This window comes from Cygnus olor, chromosome 3 (assembly GCF_009769625.2).
Source record: "Cygnus olor isolate bCygOlo1 chromosome 3, bCygOlo1.pri.v2, whole genome shotgun sequence".
Taxonomy (NCBI): domain Eukaryota; kingdom Metazoa; phylum Chordata; class Aves; order Anseriformes; family Anatidae; genus Cygnus; species Cygnus olor.
In genome coordinates, this window is record NC_049171.1 from 105,199,076 (window position 1) to 105,218,401 (window position 19,326).

The 19,326-nt window shown below is 42.4% G+C and overlaps 1 protein-coding gene across 1 annotated transcript in view; it reads right to left on the reverse strand.

The window, feature by feature from the left end:
• The window catches only part of LHCGR (luteinizing hormone/choriogonadotropin receptor), a 28,153-nt gene extending 20,490 nt beyond the window's left edge, over positions 1 to 7,663 (reverse strand). Inside the window, exon 1 of the mRNA XM_040552991.1 lies at positions 7,487 to 7,663. Coding sequence (XP_040408925.1) covers positions 7,487 to 7,638 — 152 coding nt within the window. The 5' untranslated portion in view covers positions 7,639 to 7,663. The remainder of the gene's footprint in view (positions 1 to 7,486) is intronic.
• Between the last annotated feature and the right edge of the window lie 11,663 nt (positions 7,664 to 19,326).

The following is a 19,326-nucleotide window of genomic DNA, read 5'->3' on the forward strand; positions in this document are numbered from 1 at the left end:
GAAAAGAGGGAGGAAAGGATTGTAAGGCATGGGGTTTCCTTGTTTACAGATTGTGCACTGTGCAGAGAAACAGTAAAGCTTCAAGTCACTTTATTTTGCCTACAGTTCTTTGACCTCTAGGGCTTGATCCCTTTACCATTGATTTCAGTTAAACAAATTTGAGGGCTATTGTGTCAGTTCCTTAACAGCATAAATTTGAGATTTAGCTTGGTCAAATTATGATAATAATCATAAACTTTTAGAAAAAAAATATAGCCTTATGAAAATGGGCTTTTATATTCACAGTCAAATGAAGCTAGAGGCCATCTGGAGCTATTTCCTCAGAAAAATGTGGCTTTAATGTAAAGCTTCCTCTATGAAACAGTGTTTGTTTGCATTCTTTGGACCATGCTTTTCTCTCCATAATACTGCTGTAATGTTGTGGTGTGGCATCATGAATTCATCGGAAAGCCTCTGGCTATGTGCAAGTGCTAGAAAAGATCCAAATTGGGCCTGATGTGTTTTATGTATTTATTTTAAATTGCAGCACTATGATTTGCTGATTGAAAGCAAGTGTGCACTTTCCTTTTTAAATTGTTTAATTACTCTCACTGAGATGTTAATGACACTGTGGGAGGTAGATCTGTATTTTACCATCCTACTCCACATCTGAATTGTAGTCCTTTTAGCAGCCAATTTATACCGCCATGACCGCACTCTCCCTGATAATAGCAATAGGAAAATATTTAACATATTTCAAGACACTATCTCTGTGCAAACAGATACTTGCTCTCTTTTGCTTTTTAATTACAGATATCTAGTCAGAAACATTTGTTTCCCATCCTTAAAAACACCCTGTCAAGGTTTTTTGACTGAACTGTTTCTGTGCTTCTCAAAAAAAAATTTTTTTTTTTCCTAATTTTGTTGTCATAATCCTTTATATGAAGACAATTAAAAATGTTTAAGAACTTAAAGTTCACTATAGTGCCAGGCTGTCACACATATTTATGTCTTGGGATTACCAATCTAGATGTACTCCGGAGACTGGCACCAATTCCTTGCTATAGTCCAATATGATCTTTGGCAAATCATTTAGTTTTCTTACACCATGATTCCCTGTCAGTAAACTGGGAATAACAACGCTTCCCTACCATATAGCAATGTTGTAAGAATATGTATGTTTTGACCCCACTGGGATTGGGCCATACTGGTCTCTATAGACGTATGCTGGCAGGTTGTGTTGTGTGTGTGCAGGAGCCATGCTTAAATCAGAATTGAAGCTAAGTCGTATGTCTTGAGAAATGTATTTGTCCCTTGGGGGACAGAAGTGTGCAGAGAATCCTGCAGCAGGGATCGATAGGCTGAGCCAACAGGAAAACACCTTTGGGAAGAAGTAAAAAGTAGAAGCTGAGAAATTGCTCGTCTGTAGCCTTGGCAGCAAGAACCTCTTTATAGCTGTACCATCAGCTAGAGCTGCTTGGAAAACAAAACATACCTTTTTGTGAGTGTCTACACACAAAAAAAAAGCAAAAACCCCTACAGTGCCTGTCCCCCTGCCTGCAGAAAATCTTTGGCACCAGTGTTCCTCGCTTAGCTACCTCAGCTATGGAATTCAATTTAAGTGGGATAAACCAGCACTTTAGCTGTAACTTTAACTGTAGTTAAACTGCACGACAGCACTTAATCCATTCTGTATTTCAACATAAATATATATATATTTTAAATTCTTGTGAGTTCACCTTGATAGCTGAAACCGTGAACTCAACTGCATTGACATTACCTCATCCCATTGATGGTCTCACAAAACAGCTAGAACAAAGGAAGACGGCAATTCATAATCAGATATCTCTTAATCCTCGAAATACTGGTGTAGCACAGAGATAGTTCCATGTCAGTAAAGGTATCCTAAATTCATCAAAAAGGTGTAAAATGTTTTCACCCTCTTCTTGACTGCTTTACCCTTGTAGCTTGCATCTCAAACCCTGCCTGTGTTAAAGGGAAATATATGATGTCTCTTTCTAAACTCTATAAACATTTTGAAGATCCATTAGCTGCTCACCAAAATCCAGACTGTGTACATGTATAAGCATTTAGGTTAATAGAGTTTTGACTGTTTGGTGCACGTTTAATTCTTTCTGAAGCCCAGAATAAAGCAAGGCCTTATCTCCTATGCTGAAGTCTCTGCTATTGAACATGACTGATGTTTTTGATAGCACACAGTGCAACCCAGGCAGGTACTGGCAGGAATTAAATATCGATTTCTTTCTGATAGCACTCAGATTGTGATACTCAGATGTGACCAGTTATTTGTCTCTCAGAGCTGGGAAGCTTTTGACAAAAAGAAAGAACAAAGTGGGTTTTACAAAGCTTTTATATATCTAACTTTCCCATGCTACTAGCTGACTTCCATAGCCTTTGAAAGGAGGGCTACATCCATTTTTAATACAACTTATGAACACCAGTTTAAAAGAGTGTTGTTAAAGGATGAACTTTTGTACTTTTAAGAAAAATTGATTGGTATGTTTCTTTCATATTTAATACACAATAATTCATGGATACTTCTTGCATTCAGTGGCTGACAATACTGCAACTTCAGATAATCAACAGGCATTTCATCCTTGGGACTTGCATCCAGTCAATGTGTACAGAAGGGAGTGGGGAGACAGCCAACCATTTAGGCGTTGAGCAGTGCCTAGCATGTCTGTAAATCAAGCTGGGTTTTCTAGGCAGTAAGGTTTGAAATTGCCAGGCTAAATACATGTAAGACTGTCAAATGACATCGGGAGTTACAGGAATTGTGCATAGATTGACCAAATCCTTTTCTTGCTTGGTACCTAAAATACCATCCAGCATTTGTTCCCTTTGTTGTTGTTCTGAAATCATACATTTAGAGTGGATTTTTCATAAGGATGGTTACCTTCTTGTTAATAGGAATACCAGGACCAGTAGGGACGATGAGAGGCATACGAAGAGCAAACCACCTGTTTCCCCTGCTGTAAACATGTAGAGGTACCACTTAAGAGCTCTTTGGAAAATTCTTGTGGAGTGGTCTGTTCCAAAGATACCCTGGCATAAACCCACTGTCATACTTTTTTTATTAATTCTGGGATATAATAGAATCAACTTGACTCTGCAATTTTTATCTGCTAAAAGATAAACTTCTACTCCAGCACTACCACATAGACTCAAACTCCAAGAGAAGCTTTGGGAGGTCTAGGTGCCCAAACACCACACGACCACCTGCAGTTCTCTTGAAGAGGATTCAAAGCCCAACTCACTTACACTGCTGAAGAAAATTCCTGCATTACGGACACTGGCCTTTGGAAAAGAGTGCTTAGCTGCACATCAAAAATAAATAAATAAATACATAAAGAGCACAGGCTTTCATTGCAATAGGTATGAATGTTACTGCAGCTGGGTTGGCAGATATATGGTTGCATCACTGTTTTGTAGGATTACCCAGAATTGTAATGCCACAAAGGTAGATTCTTGCTAAGAGTGGCAAACATTTTATTCTGTGGTGTCCTTGAAGTTAGAAGAATTGAGAGTATTGATTGATTGAAAATAAGACTGAAAGCCCACCATTTTCCCAGGATTTTTATCAGATTCTGGGGGCAATGTAAAGCACTGACATTGATTTTTAAAGCCCTGTAGATTGGGCACTATCTACCTGAAATGAGAACTATGAGCTGGATGTACCACATGAACAGTAAAAGAGTACTCTTAGCCACGTTGTGATGTGTGACACATTATCTCCTACCAAAGACATTTTGTTCCTGATACTGAATTCCACTGTTGATCCTTAAAAAGCCAAGTATGTCCACAGTGAAGACATGGTAGAACTGTCTACTTACTCAGCTTTTTCCCCAAAACTTTTGATTGAGTGCCTGATAATAACCATGTGCCACTTGCTCTAATGCAGCAGCCCTGCATGCAGGGGAACACAGTCTGGCAAAGCAAGGTAAACTTCACTATGAAACAAGGTTTCCAAAGGGGCAGAAATGTATTAGGTATCCAATGCCCTTTAACGTACAGCTGGGGTTGGGTGCCTGGGCATTTAGACTTTCTTAAACAAGCAAAAGGATGTAGATGCACCATGAAGCTTCAAATGAAGAAAACGTATGTTTTGTTTCAGTGGTGTATTAAAGGTTATTTTTCTGCTGAGACTAAGCAGACACATAGCTGCTATAGCCAACATGGCATACAGAGGTGTCTGGATAACGGAGTTTCTCTAGTGTTTGCCTAATGCCCAAATTAAAAACATGAGCTTGAGAAAAATATGATCAATTCAGAAACATATAAAACACGTAATTCTGCAACCTTATGGCACTCTAATCATTTTAAAAATCTTTCAGTGATAATATGACATGGCAGGTCTGGTAAATAAAACCTGTTGAAATTTCCCTACAAGATATATGCTTGAGCTGTAAAACAATATCGAAAGTACATTTGAAAGCAGATTGTTACAGCATCAGGGCTTGAATTACTTGGGTATAGTGGCGTTATGTACTGGCGTTTATTTTCTTGACTGACCATAGTAGCAAGTAGGACTTCTCTGAGGTCTAGTTTCTATGGTACAGTGGCACCAAAGTACGAACATGGGCACCCCAGGCACTGTGCTGGAACAACAGGGATCAGCATTTTTTTTCCAAAATTATTGCAAGCGCTTGCAAGCACTATTCTTGGAACTAGATGATCTTTAAGGTCCCTCACAACCCAAACCATTCTTGATTCTATGATATACCATGACTACTCTGGTGCACCCAGGTACAAATGTGACTATGAGGGGATAAAAGTAACTTCCTCTTGCTTTGCCTCTCATATACAGAGCTGGGCAGGGGGAGAAGAGAGCTAAAGACATACTGGTATAGTATGGAAAGACAGAGTTAGGAAATGGACAAAGCTGGGAAAGACATGCCACAAAAAAGCAAGAGAGGGAAAAACAACGCCCAAGTGGATAAGAAAATACTAGTATGAAAATCAAAGTAAGAGGTGAGAGTAAAATAAAGGAGGTGGAATAATAACTAAAAAAAAGAGCCAGAATACATGTACACATATATGGTTAGAGACTGCATTTATTATTACAGTTTTGTAACTGTATGATAAACTGTATGCTATTAAAAAAAAAAAGTAAAAAAAAGAAAGTCAAAGTAATGGAAGTTCAGTAGTGTATTTCCAGGTTCGGTATAAATTAGGTTGGATGTGGCCTGAAGTGGGATGTGGAAGCAGAAGCCACAGCAGCTGGAGAACTTAAAGGCAGAGATGATAAAATACCTAATGGTGCTCACTGTGTGCTGGGCTGCTGCTGGCACAGCGTAGTCTTTCAGGAGAGCTGTTGGCCACACCTAAGTGAGGTGACCATTTGCCCCCGATTTCTCCTGTTATATTTGTGATGTCACATCCATCCTACTGACAGTGGGTGGCATGGGAGTGACTTGCTTGGTGTCTCACTCCTGGCATAGGCAGCAGGAGGGATTTACATCGCACCGAGTTTTGCTTTCTAGCTGGGGTCCCATTAACTTACTAAGCAGTGAGTGTTTGGTCTGCGGGAGTGTTAAACTGTGGGGTGGGGATTTTAACTCAGAGGGGAGGGGTGCCCTATGACAGTGTGTCCCATTTGACGTTCATGCACTTCTGGAGCAGATGCAGCAGGAGGACATGCAGCCGATGGCTGGGATCCGGCCCTTTTTGCCAGACCCTTCTGGACATAAAGGGCATTTCCAGGAGCTAGACATGTCTGCAAATGCAGACTGAAAGAGAGAGGATTTTTTTTTTTTTTTTTTAATGTCTGAGTATAATATTTCTTTCAGAGGAGCACTGAGCAGAATTGTGGTTGAACTCTTATCTGACTGTACAGTTGGCTTCTGCAGCCAGCCTAATAGTTGTACTCTGCAAACAACTGCAAAGTTGTTATAGTAAAGGTTAAAGGGAAAAATTCTTCCATTATCTTTGTCTATCATCCACCCTGTTGATCCGAGTGAAATATAACTGAAAGTGGCCATAGACCTGTTACCTGTCTTAACCTGGATCACTGAGGTGGGGATGTGGTTTCTTCTTGGAGTGACAGATAGAAAAAAAGATAAAGAGTAAATCAAAAAAAGAAAGAGAAAAATCACACACATTTAGAGCTTTTGATAACCTCTCTGGGCTGTGATGTGACTACAGACAGATGTGCAGCATACTAATGAATACACTAAAGCCCTGCAAAAACTGCCCTCCCCATCTGCTTCTGCTGCAGCTGGGATCCTGGATGTGACTGATCCCTTGCCCACTCCATGTGTGCTACAAATGCCATGAAAGCAATGTACTTGTTGCAAGAGGTATGGAGAATTTCTCCAGCACCCATCGGCTCTGCTTACTCTGACACCAGAGTAACACAGGGAAATGGGTTGGAAACAAACTCAGGACAGAGATGTTTCTAAAAACTGACTTTGGAGGAACGATTCACGTGGCTCTAAAGTAACAAAAATTAGCATTTCTTGCGCATATCAATTCTCAAGCTAGGGAGAAAGGAAAGAGAAGATCAGGGACAGCATCATCCCTGGGGAATTTCAAGAGCATATGAAATTTACAAACAAATCAGATGAAAATGTAAAACAATGGCTTTGTTTCCAAAAGGGGCACAATAAGAAAAATCCAACCAAGGAATCCTAGAAACAGCAACTATCTTATCTGTTGTTCCTCTAATCCCGTATTTTGACGCCATGATTGTTTAGATAAGTGCTGCAATTGGGCTTGTAAACTGTACAACAATGCTCAAATACTTACAAATATCATGTATTTGGTCTGCTCTGCTAGATTGTGAGCTCAGAGCATGGTGCCAGAGCGGGGCGAGGGGGTCCCCGTGACTCCCTTTTGTTACAATTCTGCCCTAATTCCCAGGAGTGCGTTAGGCAGAAAGATGCTATGGACCACTTCACAGAGAGCCCAAGAGCTGTCAGAGCCCACGGCAGCTTTTTGACTGCTAGGACTGAGAACAGATTAGCCACTGACTTGTCCATGAGTCGGACTTCAGAAAGTTGCAACACGTGCTGATGGTGTGTTGGATCGCAGAAGCGAGCACCGCTAGGGTTTTGTTGCTGTACCACAGAGGCCTTTGAATTGCACAAGCTTTGAGAGAAGAGGCTGCGAGAAGACAGGCAGATTTGTGAAGAAAAAAAAAAAAAGAAAAAGAAAAAAAAAAGAAAAAAAAAAGAAAAAAAAAGATAAAGAAGACAGAACTGAAGGAAGGTTTAAGAGCAGATTTCATCCTTTTAATCCAGTTCCTTTAAAGTTTTTCTGGCTGGTTTTGGAACACGCAAACCAGCTTTTGCCATAGGAGGAGGATAAATACAGCAAGTTCAGACAACTGCACCGCCACTGCACCTTTTGCAGGCTGCCAAAAGACCCGCACCGCCCCGGACACAGACCCCGGCTCCCCTCCAGCCTTCAGACCCCGCGGGTTAGCCCCATCCCGAGGCGAGGCGGTGCGGGGCGAGCCCCCCAGCGCGCACCCCGCGGTACTTACGCGCGGGCGGGCGCGGGGCGCGCCCCGGGCGGCGGCGGGGGGCAGCGCAGGGCGGCCTGGCTGCAGGCGCAGCGGTGCGGGCAGCGGCCCCCCGCCGCTCCGGGCGGCGGCAGCAGCAGCAGCAGCAGCAGGGGCAGCAGCGGGGGCACCATGCCGGCCGCACCGTGCCCGCTCCGCGCCTCGCTCTGCCCGCAGCCCGCGGCCGCCAGACCCCCCCCGAGCCTCCCGTCCCCGCCCCGGGGCGGGCTCGCAGCCCGGGGGCGAGCGGCGTGAGGGGGATGCTTCGGGATGCGGGTGCCCGGTGGGAGCTCGCTTCGGGTTGGAGTCCGTAGCGGGGTCTTCCCGGACAGCTCCCGCTCGGCTGCGGTGCCCGGGACCCCCGTTTGTCAGGGTGTGAACTGCTCCGAAAGGTGGTGTCCAAAAACACGGTGCTCTCCCCTTAGCCGGGTGAATGCTTGGTGTGCAGATACAGCAGCCTCGTTAGTGGGTGGCAATGACTGGGGTACCAACGTCTCTGGAAACACTCTTATGACTCCATGCACAGTTGCTTTATCACTGATAAAGGTTTGTAATTTGCCTGTCGAGTGATCAAAGAGAGGTATTTCAGGGTGCGTGACTTGGTGCTTTGTGATCACTTACACACTCTGAGTGGATGAAGTAATCGTGCCCAGGACTAGATATCTCTGCAAAGGTCTGTTCATTTGTAATAATAATTATTTTCACATAATTATCACTATTGCTGTTGTTATTTTTTACTGCTGCTATAGCTTGTAGAAGCTATAGCCAGAAATCAGGACCCTATTCATGGCAAGTGATGGAGAAACTCACAAAACATGACAATTGCTCCCCAGAGAAGGACTTGCAAACCAAGTATAAGGGTCTAGGAACATCATCAAAAGCTACCTTATCTAAGGGTGCCTTCAAGGAAAGGTCAAAGAATAAAGGAGGGATTAACCAGCATGACATGGGTTTTGCCTGAGACGATTCTTTGAATTGTTGCTTTGTAATCATGGAATCGGATAACAAAGACTTCTAGAGGTTCTGGCATTTGGGCTCAAAATGTGAGACAGAAAGTAGGGCATGTGAGACGTGCAAGGTCCTGGGTATCCCCGTATTCTCAGTGGGGGTTGGGGGCAGGATATGGTTAGCGAGCACTGAGCAGCTCCCCTGGACTTGCTCCAACATCATCTCCTGTGTTCACCTGGGCTGGGAAATAGAACCAAACTTTAGGTGGCAGGGTAGGGTGACAAAGCCCAGCTCTGCTGTTCCTCTTGAGAGTGCCACCATCCGCCCAACCTTTTCTTCTTCGGAGTCACCTACTCCATTTTAGTTGATAGTGATACCAGGTTTATTCTGACCTTACGATGGTTATGAAGTGCACTCCATCACTTCACTCTGCCATGCTTGGAATACTCTTTTGCTCCACCACTACAGCAGTTATTCTGGTAGATGGTCTACCTAATTCCAGCTAGCACATGCCTTTATATTGATCTGTCCTACTCCTCCCACTCCCTGTCACCTTTGAAATCCAGGGAAGTGGCGGGGTTATGAAAGCAGGGGACTGACTGAGTTGAGTAAGGACCTGCACATGTGAAGGTCCTTGAGGTCTTCCCAAATGGCACTGCTAACCCTTTCCTGACACTCTGAGCTCCTGCTGTCATTAGCAGATGTCTGGGATCTTGTAGCTCGGTTTCCTATGGAAAGAGAAATCAGTGAGGAAAAGTCTGGGTATATTCTTTTGTTATTTAAACGTGAATTGTATAAATACATCAATTTGGGAAGGACATAGCGAGAGGACAAGTGAGAAGGTCCCTTCTCAAGATGCTACCTGCCAATCCAGTTCTTCTTCCTGAATCATCTGTACTCAGACTTGATAGTAGGAACCAAATTCCATACTGCCAAATAGTGCATCTGTCCACAAACCTGCCTCTACTCCAAGCTGGGAAGAGTGTGTGGAGCAGCACTGCCGCACTGCTGGGTGACACCTTGACACCTACCATCCCTCTTTGCTTGGCAGGTGCTGCAGGATCTGCAGGATCTGCATTATCTCCAATATTTGGTGGTTTGCAGAATTTTTCTGATGCTCAGATGTATTCAGGGATATTGTTAACAAGGGTGCTGCAGTGGTGTGTGGCAATGGAGTGCTGTGCCTGCCAGGAGTGGTGGCAGTGCTGGGCACGTGTCACACCTGGGGAGACACGGCAGCACCAATGTTCATGTTGGGATGGCAGCTTGCATGGACTGAACCAGCTTGGATCTAGCCGTTTTGGGTAAAGGATGTTTCCTAGCCGGTGGTGGTTGTGGGGCAGTGTTCAGTCTGCCCTCAGACACATGCCGCAGGTGTCGGACCGGACCAAGATTCATTTTATCTCTGAGACTTCCCTTCCCTTGCCAGCAAATTTGTCAGAGAATGGGAGAGCATCACAATTAGCTACGTAATTATAAATCAGCTTGTTTTTTATGCATCCTTATGCTCATGTGTGTACAGAGTATATATCCTGACATCACCTGCAAGAAACATTTAATAATCCACAACAATTATACATCCTTAATTCTATTCAGCCCACTGATCTGCATTCAGCCCACTAATTTACCTAAGCTGTAAGAGGGAATCTTGTACACATTGTAGTAAGAAGCAAATCCTCCCCCCCCACCCCGCACCCACGAATACCCATCCCTGAGACTCCAGCCTTGAGTTAATATCCATCCAAAATTAATTAGTCATTATGCATAAACTTAGGTGTGTATACATATGGTGTTCACATAAATTCACAGATGCAGGCATAGCAGCAGTTCATGTATGGATGAACCTTACATAGCTCTGTAACTACACGTACAAATAGTTATACACAGCTATATAGCCATAACAAATGTCACTAGATATATTTCACAGTTCAGGGAACCATCTTTGTTCTGGCAGTAATTAAGAAGGAGCTTAACTTTGATGATGTGTTGAAGTTTCACTGAAGTTCCAGGGAATTAAAGATATTATAAAGATATGGTTGATGTTATTCCTCTGCCCAAACACTGGCATAACCAGGAATAGCTTTACACATGTTGGAGAGCTTTTCTGAATCCTTGTCTCAAGGCCGCTTTGCAGAAGTGTGCGTGAGCCCTTCTGCACACAGAAATCGTACAAGTGATAACAGCCAGGAGGGCAACAGCTGGAGGTTGTAGGTTTGTGCTGTGTGGGCAAAAAATGTAAATAGGAAAATCCCACGGTCCTTATTCCACCCAATCTCCCCTTGATCTCAAATGTCAGGTTGATGGAGCAAGGACTGAGAGATTTGGCTCCAAGGAACTGTTGCAAGATATGACATCTTACAGTAGGTCTCAGACCTGCTGACCCACTTTCCTCCAGAGCAACTCGTAGCTTGCAGAAGTTGTAGATCCAATTTAAACCAGTTTTTCTAATTTACTATCTTTTCCTCTCTTTCTCCATTTGCTAACCTTAACATGCCTTTTTACATTTCCTCAGAGAAGCAGTGCCAGTGGAATACTCGTGTAGAAAAAAATGCTTTTGAGATACAGAACACAGCTAATTACGGCACTACAATTAGTTGAACACCCTTAACAGAGTCTGGGGGGGGAAATGATAGTGCAGCATCTGCTGTACCATATGCTTTTCTAGTTTCCAGAAGATAACAGTGGGCATGTAGACTGCGATGGATTGTGCTCTCTGCCTGAAGAGCAGAGCACACTACAGATGCTCCAGTATTTCTTCAGCCTGAACTTGGTTAGAAATGTATGATGCTGCATATATCTGTCATGATGAATTATGCTTTCTTGGCTTAAGACTCTATTATGCAGACAGACTTATGATGATGCAATGCTAATTTATATTCCATTGTTCATGAGTGCATACTTTATCCCGAGAGGAGATATCTTAGCAAGAATAGTTTAGAGGTAACAGGCAGTACAGTGTTGCATGAGTTTGTGCTTGGCTCTGAGGTGCTTCTCACTGCCCACTGAATTACCATATAAAAGAGAAGAACTGCTTCTTTCTGCATATTTTTTTCCCCACTATGGTACTGGAAAACGGAAGTGGTCTTCTGTGCACTGTTCAGTGAACTATCTTTACTTTGTCCAAAACATCACAGAATAGTTCTTGTAGCCCTGTTAATATACTTCTCAACATACCAAACTATGCTCTAACTACAGTTAAAGTAGAGCTGACAATGGTTCAGCCAGCTTAGTCAAACTCTGCTTCAAATTTAATACCACCCTTCTGCTCCTTCCTGTTATTCTATTTTTTATCATGCTTTCAAATATTTCACTTTCTTTTGCCTTAACCAGGCCCAGAACTCCAAAACAAAATGCATTTGTAATGGCATTATTAAAAAGTATGTCAGTATAGCCACAAAGCAGCAAACAGTAACTGAATTTGGACCACAACCATGCTCCTATGTAGTGATTAATAGAAGACTTTGTTTATAGAAAGCTGGTCTCTGTTGTTTAGCCAATTACTTAATGATTGATTCTCTCTTCCCAGTTTGGCAGTGTTGTGCTGGGCAAAGGTTTAGTGGAGTTTAGGGAATAGGATTATTCTCACTTGGGCCATAGTGTTCCTTCTCTGGCCGATGCATCCGTTGAGTTTTACTTATCTTTAACTGTACCTGAACACACAGTTGTAGGTTTTAAATGAGGCAGGTGTGGCTCCTTGTTCACAAGAATGCGTGCATGAATTGGGATAAACCTGAACAAGCAGTCCATGGACTTATACATGTGCATTATAAAGCTAAAACTTAAAGGGTGGATAAGGTTTGTAATATTATAAGTTGTAAGCTTTATCCACTGGATGACAAAACCAGTGTTTTTTGATCCAGTAATCCATACATCAGTTGGATCATAAATTCAATAATCAAGTACAGCGTGGTTTTGGAGCCCCTCTTCTGCAGACTTTCACATTCTTTTTCATCTTTTGGCTGTTTATGTTGTCTCTAAATGTCAAAAGAGGGTAATACAGCCATTCACAATCAGACCTGTTACTGATTCTTCTCTCACTTTTAGCATTCATTAAGCACTGATTTAAAAACTATTTTATAAAACATGAAAGCCATCACGAGGAATGAAGGAAGCCCTGCGCTTCTGAATACATTTGATGCTTGCCCCATTGAATTCAGGAAGAAGGGATTATTAAAAAGACAAAAGCTGTATCTGTGTCAGGAGCTTAAACACACTCCAAGGGAAACAAAATCTGTTGTGCTTAGCTGCTGTAATTTAAGAGCCAAATTTTGCTCTCATTTCTAATGGCATAAATTTGAATTTGATTGACTCTGGATTAACACTGTTGCAAATGAGATAAAAATATGACTTCAGAAGTTCATAAGGCAAGAAGCAGCTTTGCACTCAACCTCGTTCACTGTCTACATGTGTGCTCCTACTGACTGTGTGCTTTGGCATCTCAGCCTGGTAATAAATCTATGGCACATTTGATCTCTTTTTAATGGTCCTTGTCAGAATGAGTATTTTTGATTCTAATACTAGATGTGGTCAAATTGGTGAAATTCCACTGAGAAATTCCACTTCGTCATTCCCATGATATTTGAATACTGCATGCTCCTGAGATTTTAGTCCAAGTATTTCATGAACTTTCACGTTCAAAAGGGATTGCAATTGCATTTAGTTTCTATTGCTAAATAATACAAGCTAGTTTGTGTTGTTCTGACAATGTGGGGATTGATAACAGAGAGTCTAAAGAGATTGCAGTGATTTCAATAATTAAATATCAGTTTAATAGTTAATACAGATTTATTATACAAAAATGACAGCTCACAATCTGTTGATTAAAAAAAAAAAAAAAAAAAAAAAAACTGCCCACACTGTATGGACTGAAAAATACCCTTTTTTTTTGGGTAAAAATTACGTAGTGGATTGGAAAGTGGTTAATGCATTTTTCTGAGTTTTCATTAAAGTAGAATTTCTTGAGACAGACAGATAGACAAATATATGTAAATGTATAAGGGAAAAATAAATCCAAATCTTAGTGTTCATTTCAAAACAGAATATTGTTAGCCATCCTCAGCTTGTTCACTTTCTTACCTCTTCTGCTGACACCCAATAGGGTTACATTATTTCAAGGTCAGTATTTCCAAGGGTGATTCTTTCCAAGGGTGCAGGACGCTGTGTAATTGGCCATCAGTCAGAAAATGCTTTTATACTGATAAAGCATGTAGGAATGTTTTCTACTTGTCCTGACATGACTTACAAAATATACAGCTTTTCTTCCCAACTCAACATCAAATCAATGGAATTTGTCAAGTGTTCGGGTAATGAGCTAGAGCAGGCTGTATGTTTTTGGAGGATCTCTGTGTGTGTTACACTGTGAGGCCAAAATACAGAAAAACAAGTGTTTTCAACCGTCTTGACAACCAGACCATCCCCCTGCATATACAGTGCTTAGTAGCCTTAGAGAAGAAAGATTATTCTGTAAACCCATTTAATGATTACTGGCACCAATACTAGAAAAATGAAAGACATCTTGATTGCACCAACATTAAGTGAGATCAGAATCAAGGTCTAAGTGACAGGCACTGCCTATTTATTTGTGGTTACTCCTCTTTTTTCAGTAAGTGCCTCACTGGTATAAATAAAGTTAGTGTAATGACTGGGAAAGGCACATGAGGTGTCTGACCCCAATTCTTCCATGTCTTTCCTGGGTTCAGCTGTGAGGTTTTTTTTTTTTTTTTTTTTTCCTCCCCCAAAGGTCAATAGTATCACCTGATGATGAAGAGCTGGAGCAGACATCAAACTTCTCTGCCTAGCTTTTAGCTACCTGATCTCCCCAGCAGCACTCATCTCCACAGTTTGGCATGTAAGCTTCTTGAAAAGCTCATGGGGAAAAATCAGCAAAAGTGATCACAAATTACACAAACTTAATAAAAAGTCACCCAGAGCAAGGAACTTGGTGCACTTGTGTGGATATGAAGCCCAGTTCACACCAGAGTGTGTTTGCTCGAGGCAACCAGCTGCATCCATTCAGGATCCTGAGTTGCAAATCTCTACATCTGCCATTTAAAAGCAAGGAACTCTAATGAGCTTGCTCTTTTCTTTTAAAGAGTTTGCATAGAGGGAAGAAATGTAGCTGCTTACAAAATGAAGGGAGCCTGGGTCTGGTGCCTTTCTTGCTCTAAGACGATTTGGATTCATGCCTATCACCTTCCAGATGAGCAGTAAAAATCCTGGCTAGGGCTTGATCACCTGCAAGCTGCTGCCTTGAGCTGTACAGAAAGGAATGCACAAGGTAATTCTCCTTTTGTGGTTTAAGTTGCTAGAACTTTTGTCTGTTTTTTTTTTTTTTTTTCCTCTCCCTATAACTTCTGACTCAGATTAGCTGAGAATTCTTCACTGATGTGGCATTATTGTTATTTCTAGTGTTTATTATTGTTAACATCCTTTTGAGATCTATATTCAAACAGTTATGCCTGGAACACTTCTTCACAATTTTTGCGTGTGCCTGAAATGGAAATTCCAGATATTTATTAACTTAAGGGTGAAAAAATACCCTTCCTCCTAAATTTCTACATTCTCTTCTCCAGCTCTTTCCTTTAGTTTCTCAGAGTTTGCACACTTAGAACTCATAGCTTCTTGTACAGACCTTCTTTCCTTCCTCTTGGTTAATGCCAAATAATAGCTTCATCACTTGCTCTAGGGTTACCTTCCATGAAGTGCCCTCACATAATTGCTTCCGCTAATTAGTGGGTAGCTGGTGTGATGGGTAGGTGTTGTGTGCGTATCCAAAGGGTTTTGATTCTCAGCCCATGGAAGTCAATTGCAAAACTTTGCCAGTATAGGATTGCTATAGCCGTAGAGTATTATCATAACATCTCTTTAATGATTTGTTATTGGTACTATTCCCAAAATATTTGTTAAGTGAGTTAAAGAGCAACAAGAGCAAGCACAGCCACCTCCTCCAGCTGCTTCAGCCCAGGACCACTCCTGTCAGGCTGCTAGAGCCCAGCCTGATTTCCAGGGACCTGGGGTCTCTGCCTAGGCTGGGGAACGCGGCTGATGCTGTCCTGTTTGCAGGTTCAGCTGGTAGCAAAGCTGAGCACCTGTCCCAGAGACACACATACTCTGCCCCCCTCCCCAGCCCCTCCACCACAGCTGGCACCAGGCTCAATGGCTGTGACCTGTGGCCCTGCTCCAGCTCCCAGTGCAGAGCCCTCACTTGCACCAGTCCCTCCCAGTAGGTGCTTTGGAAATAAACACTGCTCCCACCTGGGTGGCAGGGAGTAGAAGACACTCGCTTGCTCCGGTAGCTGGCACCACCGACTGGGGTGCCCTTCTCCAACAAGACTCCAGTGGCTGGCACTGAGGTTCACTCACCCACATCAGGTCTCACCAGTAGCTGGCACTTAACCCTTGCAGCTCATGTATACGCAGGAGAGAGAGTGCAAATAGGCAGAGAGAGACAGAGTTAGGAAAAGGATTTAATGAGAGAAAGATATAAGACCAGGCAGACTGCAGTGATCAGATGCAGGAGTTGGAACAATGTACTGCCCAGGCCTGTTTTACATGAGACTGACCCTTTTATTCTCTTTACTGTCTATCCCCCCTCTTTGTTCCTCCTCTTGCCCCTTCTCCTTGCACATCCCTATGGGTTTACAGAACTCTAGTTCCTGCACCCTCCCAATTCACAATCTTATCAGCTGCAAGGTCCATCCTTTTTGGAAGAGATGACTGCAGTTTGTTAGCTCAGAAGTTAGTATGATTGGGAGGTCTGTTTCTTGTGATTGTTTCCCACCTTAGAAGTCCTCCATCAGACAACCCTTCTGAAATAAACCATCCTACATTCTCACCTGCTCTCATAAATCAGTGTGAGTGACGAGACTTGGTTCCCATCACTGCCTCCCTTTCTTATTATCCCTTCTTGCCTTGGAAAAGGTCCTTGACCAGACATTCCTAAGGGAGCGCTCTCCTTCTATGTACCGTTTCATCTGTGTTTATTAGATATACGTTAGAAAGCTAAGGCAAACTGCTTTGTGTTGGTGTTTTAATGGCCCGGTGTTGAGCCAGGCTGGAGGGGCGGTGGGTGCCACTAGAGGGTGCTCGGGCCATGCAAAGTCACCATGCACTGCCAGGCACAGCAGATGTCAGAAGGCAATTGACTACTCCTCATCAGGCTACGCTCTTGCTTGTTGTTCCACTAAGTTTAGCATACACTGGACAAATGAACATTTTATTTCAGCCTTATCAGTGCCAGCGTCTTCTTTTAATACCAGCATAAAAAGTATAAAAGTGAATCCTTGGGTAATGGCTCATGTCACCAAAGCCCAATGAACTGGGGAAGGGCCTCAGATGGCATCTTGGCCAATCATTTCTGATTATTTATTTATTTGGATTTGGATTCACCATCTACTTTTATATATAAATTTGGGATGGTTCACTGACCTCCTCCCACGTACAACCTCTGCGATGTCCCTCCTCTGATGTGCTCCTTGACCCTTGTTTTCCTCTGAATGTAAGAAGTTACTGTTTCCCCTCACAAACGCGATCTTTGCATTCATGCCAACAGAGCTTGCCTTGGCCTGTTTCAGCTCATTTCAGTCCCATTGCTGCTTCTGTGCCCCTGCCAGCTCAAATTCCCAGAAGAACAAGTCTCTGAATGCAGCAGGGCTTTTCCAATATGCTTGCTGCTAGGCCTACTGCAAGTGGGCACTGCTACCCTGACATTTGTCATCCAGGCATCCACAGGAGTTTTTTTTGCTCACTGTTTCCAGACTCCTTTCTTACTGCTTTAGGTGCTAGCTTCTTCTGGCCACATTCCCCAGAAACCAAAGACTGCACCAGCTGTAGGTCTAATGCAGTCTCTGCCATGCTTCTTGTGGGCTCACCTTTGCATAGAAGTGTAATTTTTTTTTTTTTTTTTTGTGAAGGGGAGCTGGAAAGGATTCAGGCTTAGCCAGCCAGCAGTTTTTGCATGCCCAGATCAAGCACCCTTTGGCTCAACTCTCCCATCTCCACCTCGCTCCTTCTTGGCTCAGATTAAATGTTGGGTTCTACATATGGTTGCTAGAGAGAGGAGAGCATTTTCCAGAGGAAAAAATGAAGCAGAAGAATATGGATGAGTGAGAGAAATATCAAAGTCATTTCTTGGTGCTTCCTCTACTTACCCTTTTCAGGTACCACTTTTTCAGGTGTACTATGCCCCTTCCTAAGGGCAGGCTGGCCACAGGATCCTAAACATTCTTTGTTGTAATGAGGGCACTTCTTAGTGTGTCTGCTGGATATGGGACTAGGTGATACCACTGTGAGGAGTCAGTTGCTTTAATCATATTCTCTGGCTGTTTTAGCTTAAAATAAACAGGAACAGAGTGCACTGCTTGTGAGTTCATATGTAATTGCTGCAGCCCTAGAGATGAAATTCATTCAACACATCTCTTGTTTGTGAAAAATACAATGTAGAGGTCAAGATAGTCCTTTTCCACACCTTTCCTCATTATTTTTGAGCTGTGTGTTGTTTAAAAGAGTAGCTGAGAAATTGGAAAAAAATATTGAATAATCTCTTAAAAAAAAGAAAAAATAAAAAGATTTGTGTGCTTTGAAATCTTCATTTAAAAAAATACTGAATTGTAAAAGGAGAAAACATTCAATACTCCTCATGTATCCATGAGCCCTTTGTTCTGCTAGAGTAAGGACCTCAGAATGGAAATAAATGCAAATATTTTAATTAGTGATGAATCAAAACTAAAGGAGAGGAGTGATTTGGATTCTAAACTATTTCAGATTTATGAGTATTTACTAAAAGAGGAGTATTCAAACAACAGGAAGTGATCGCCTATTTTGTTCATCCCTGATGTCTTGTAAATCTTTCATTTACTGAGATGATATGGATGTGAGCAATCTCCCTAAAAACACGTTGAGCATTCTCATAGGACTGAAGGTAGTTGGATGTATTAATTCCACTGAATTTAAAAGACAAATGATGTGAGTAAAGCTACTTGTGTGTGTGTGCGTGTGTGTGGGTCTATGGAGTAATGGCTACTGTCCTACAAAGACCAGCTAAGTAAACAGTTGTTGAGGCTGCTGAATGACATAGGTGTGTCTCTCATCTTCTATCCCTTGCTTCTACCTAGACAGAGCAGTCAAATACAGCTTTTATAACCCAGTTCATTCTCTACCTTCAGTTACTGTAAGTTTACTTAGCTGTGGCAGGGCAAAACTTGTCCCGGGGTAGTTATACATCACTCTTTGGATAGGATTTACTTAGAAAGAATAACAATGCAATTTAAATGTGCAAAAGACAGCTGTTTGAATTGTGGGTGGCCAAGGAAACTTCATTTTGAGCAGTTACTTTTTCAGAGAATACTGTTATAAGCAACAAGCCTGGTGTCAACCCACATCTAACCAGGTTGTCCTCATGCCAAAGTTGAGGCAGATGGCTTGCAAGAAATGGCTTGCAGGCTTGGGAATGAAAAAAATCGGTAGAAATCTTTTATTGTTTTGGGAATGCTCAGTCTTGTTTCTGAAATTGTATGCTGGAAGAGAAATACGAATTCTCAGAAAATAATATGCTTTGAGAGGATGATAGGTCTGAGGCTCTCCAGTCCACTTGGGATTTCATGGGAGAGCTGTACTTCATCACAGGGGACCCAAATGCAGTGTTATTTTGCTTATTCCACATACAAAACATGTAAAGGATGTGTAAAGACCCATCTGCCACCTTTCAAATTCAGATAAGGTACACCTGATCTGATACATTTCCCAAAGGACATTTCATGTGAGATCCTCATTCCTGTAGATGACAACTGTGGATGGCAGTATGGTCAAATCTGTGAGTTGACCAGAGGTTGTAATTGCTTGTATTTAAGTCATGGTCTGAGTGTCATCCATGCTGG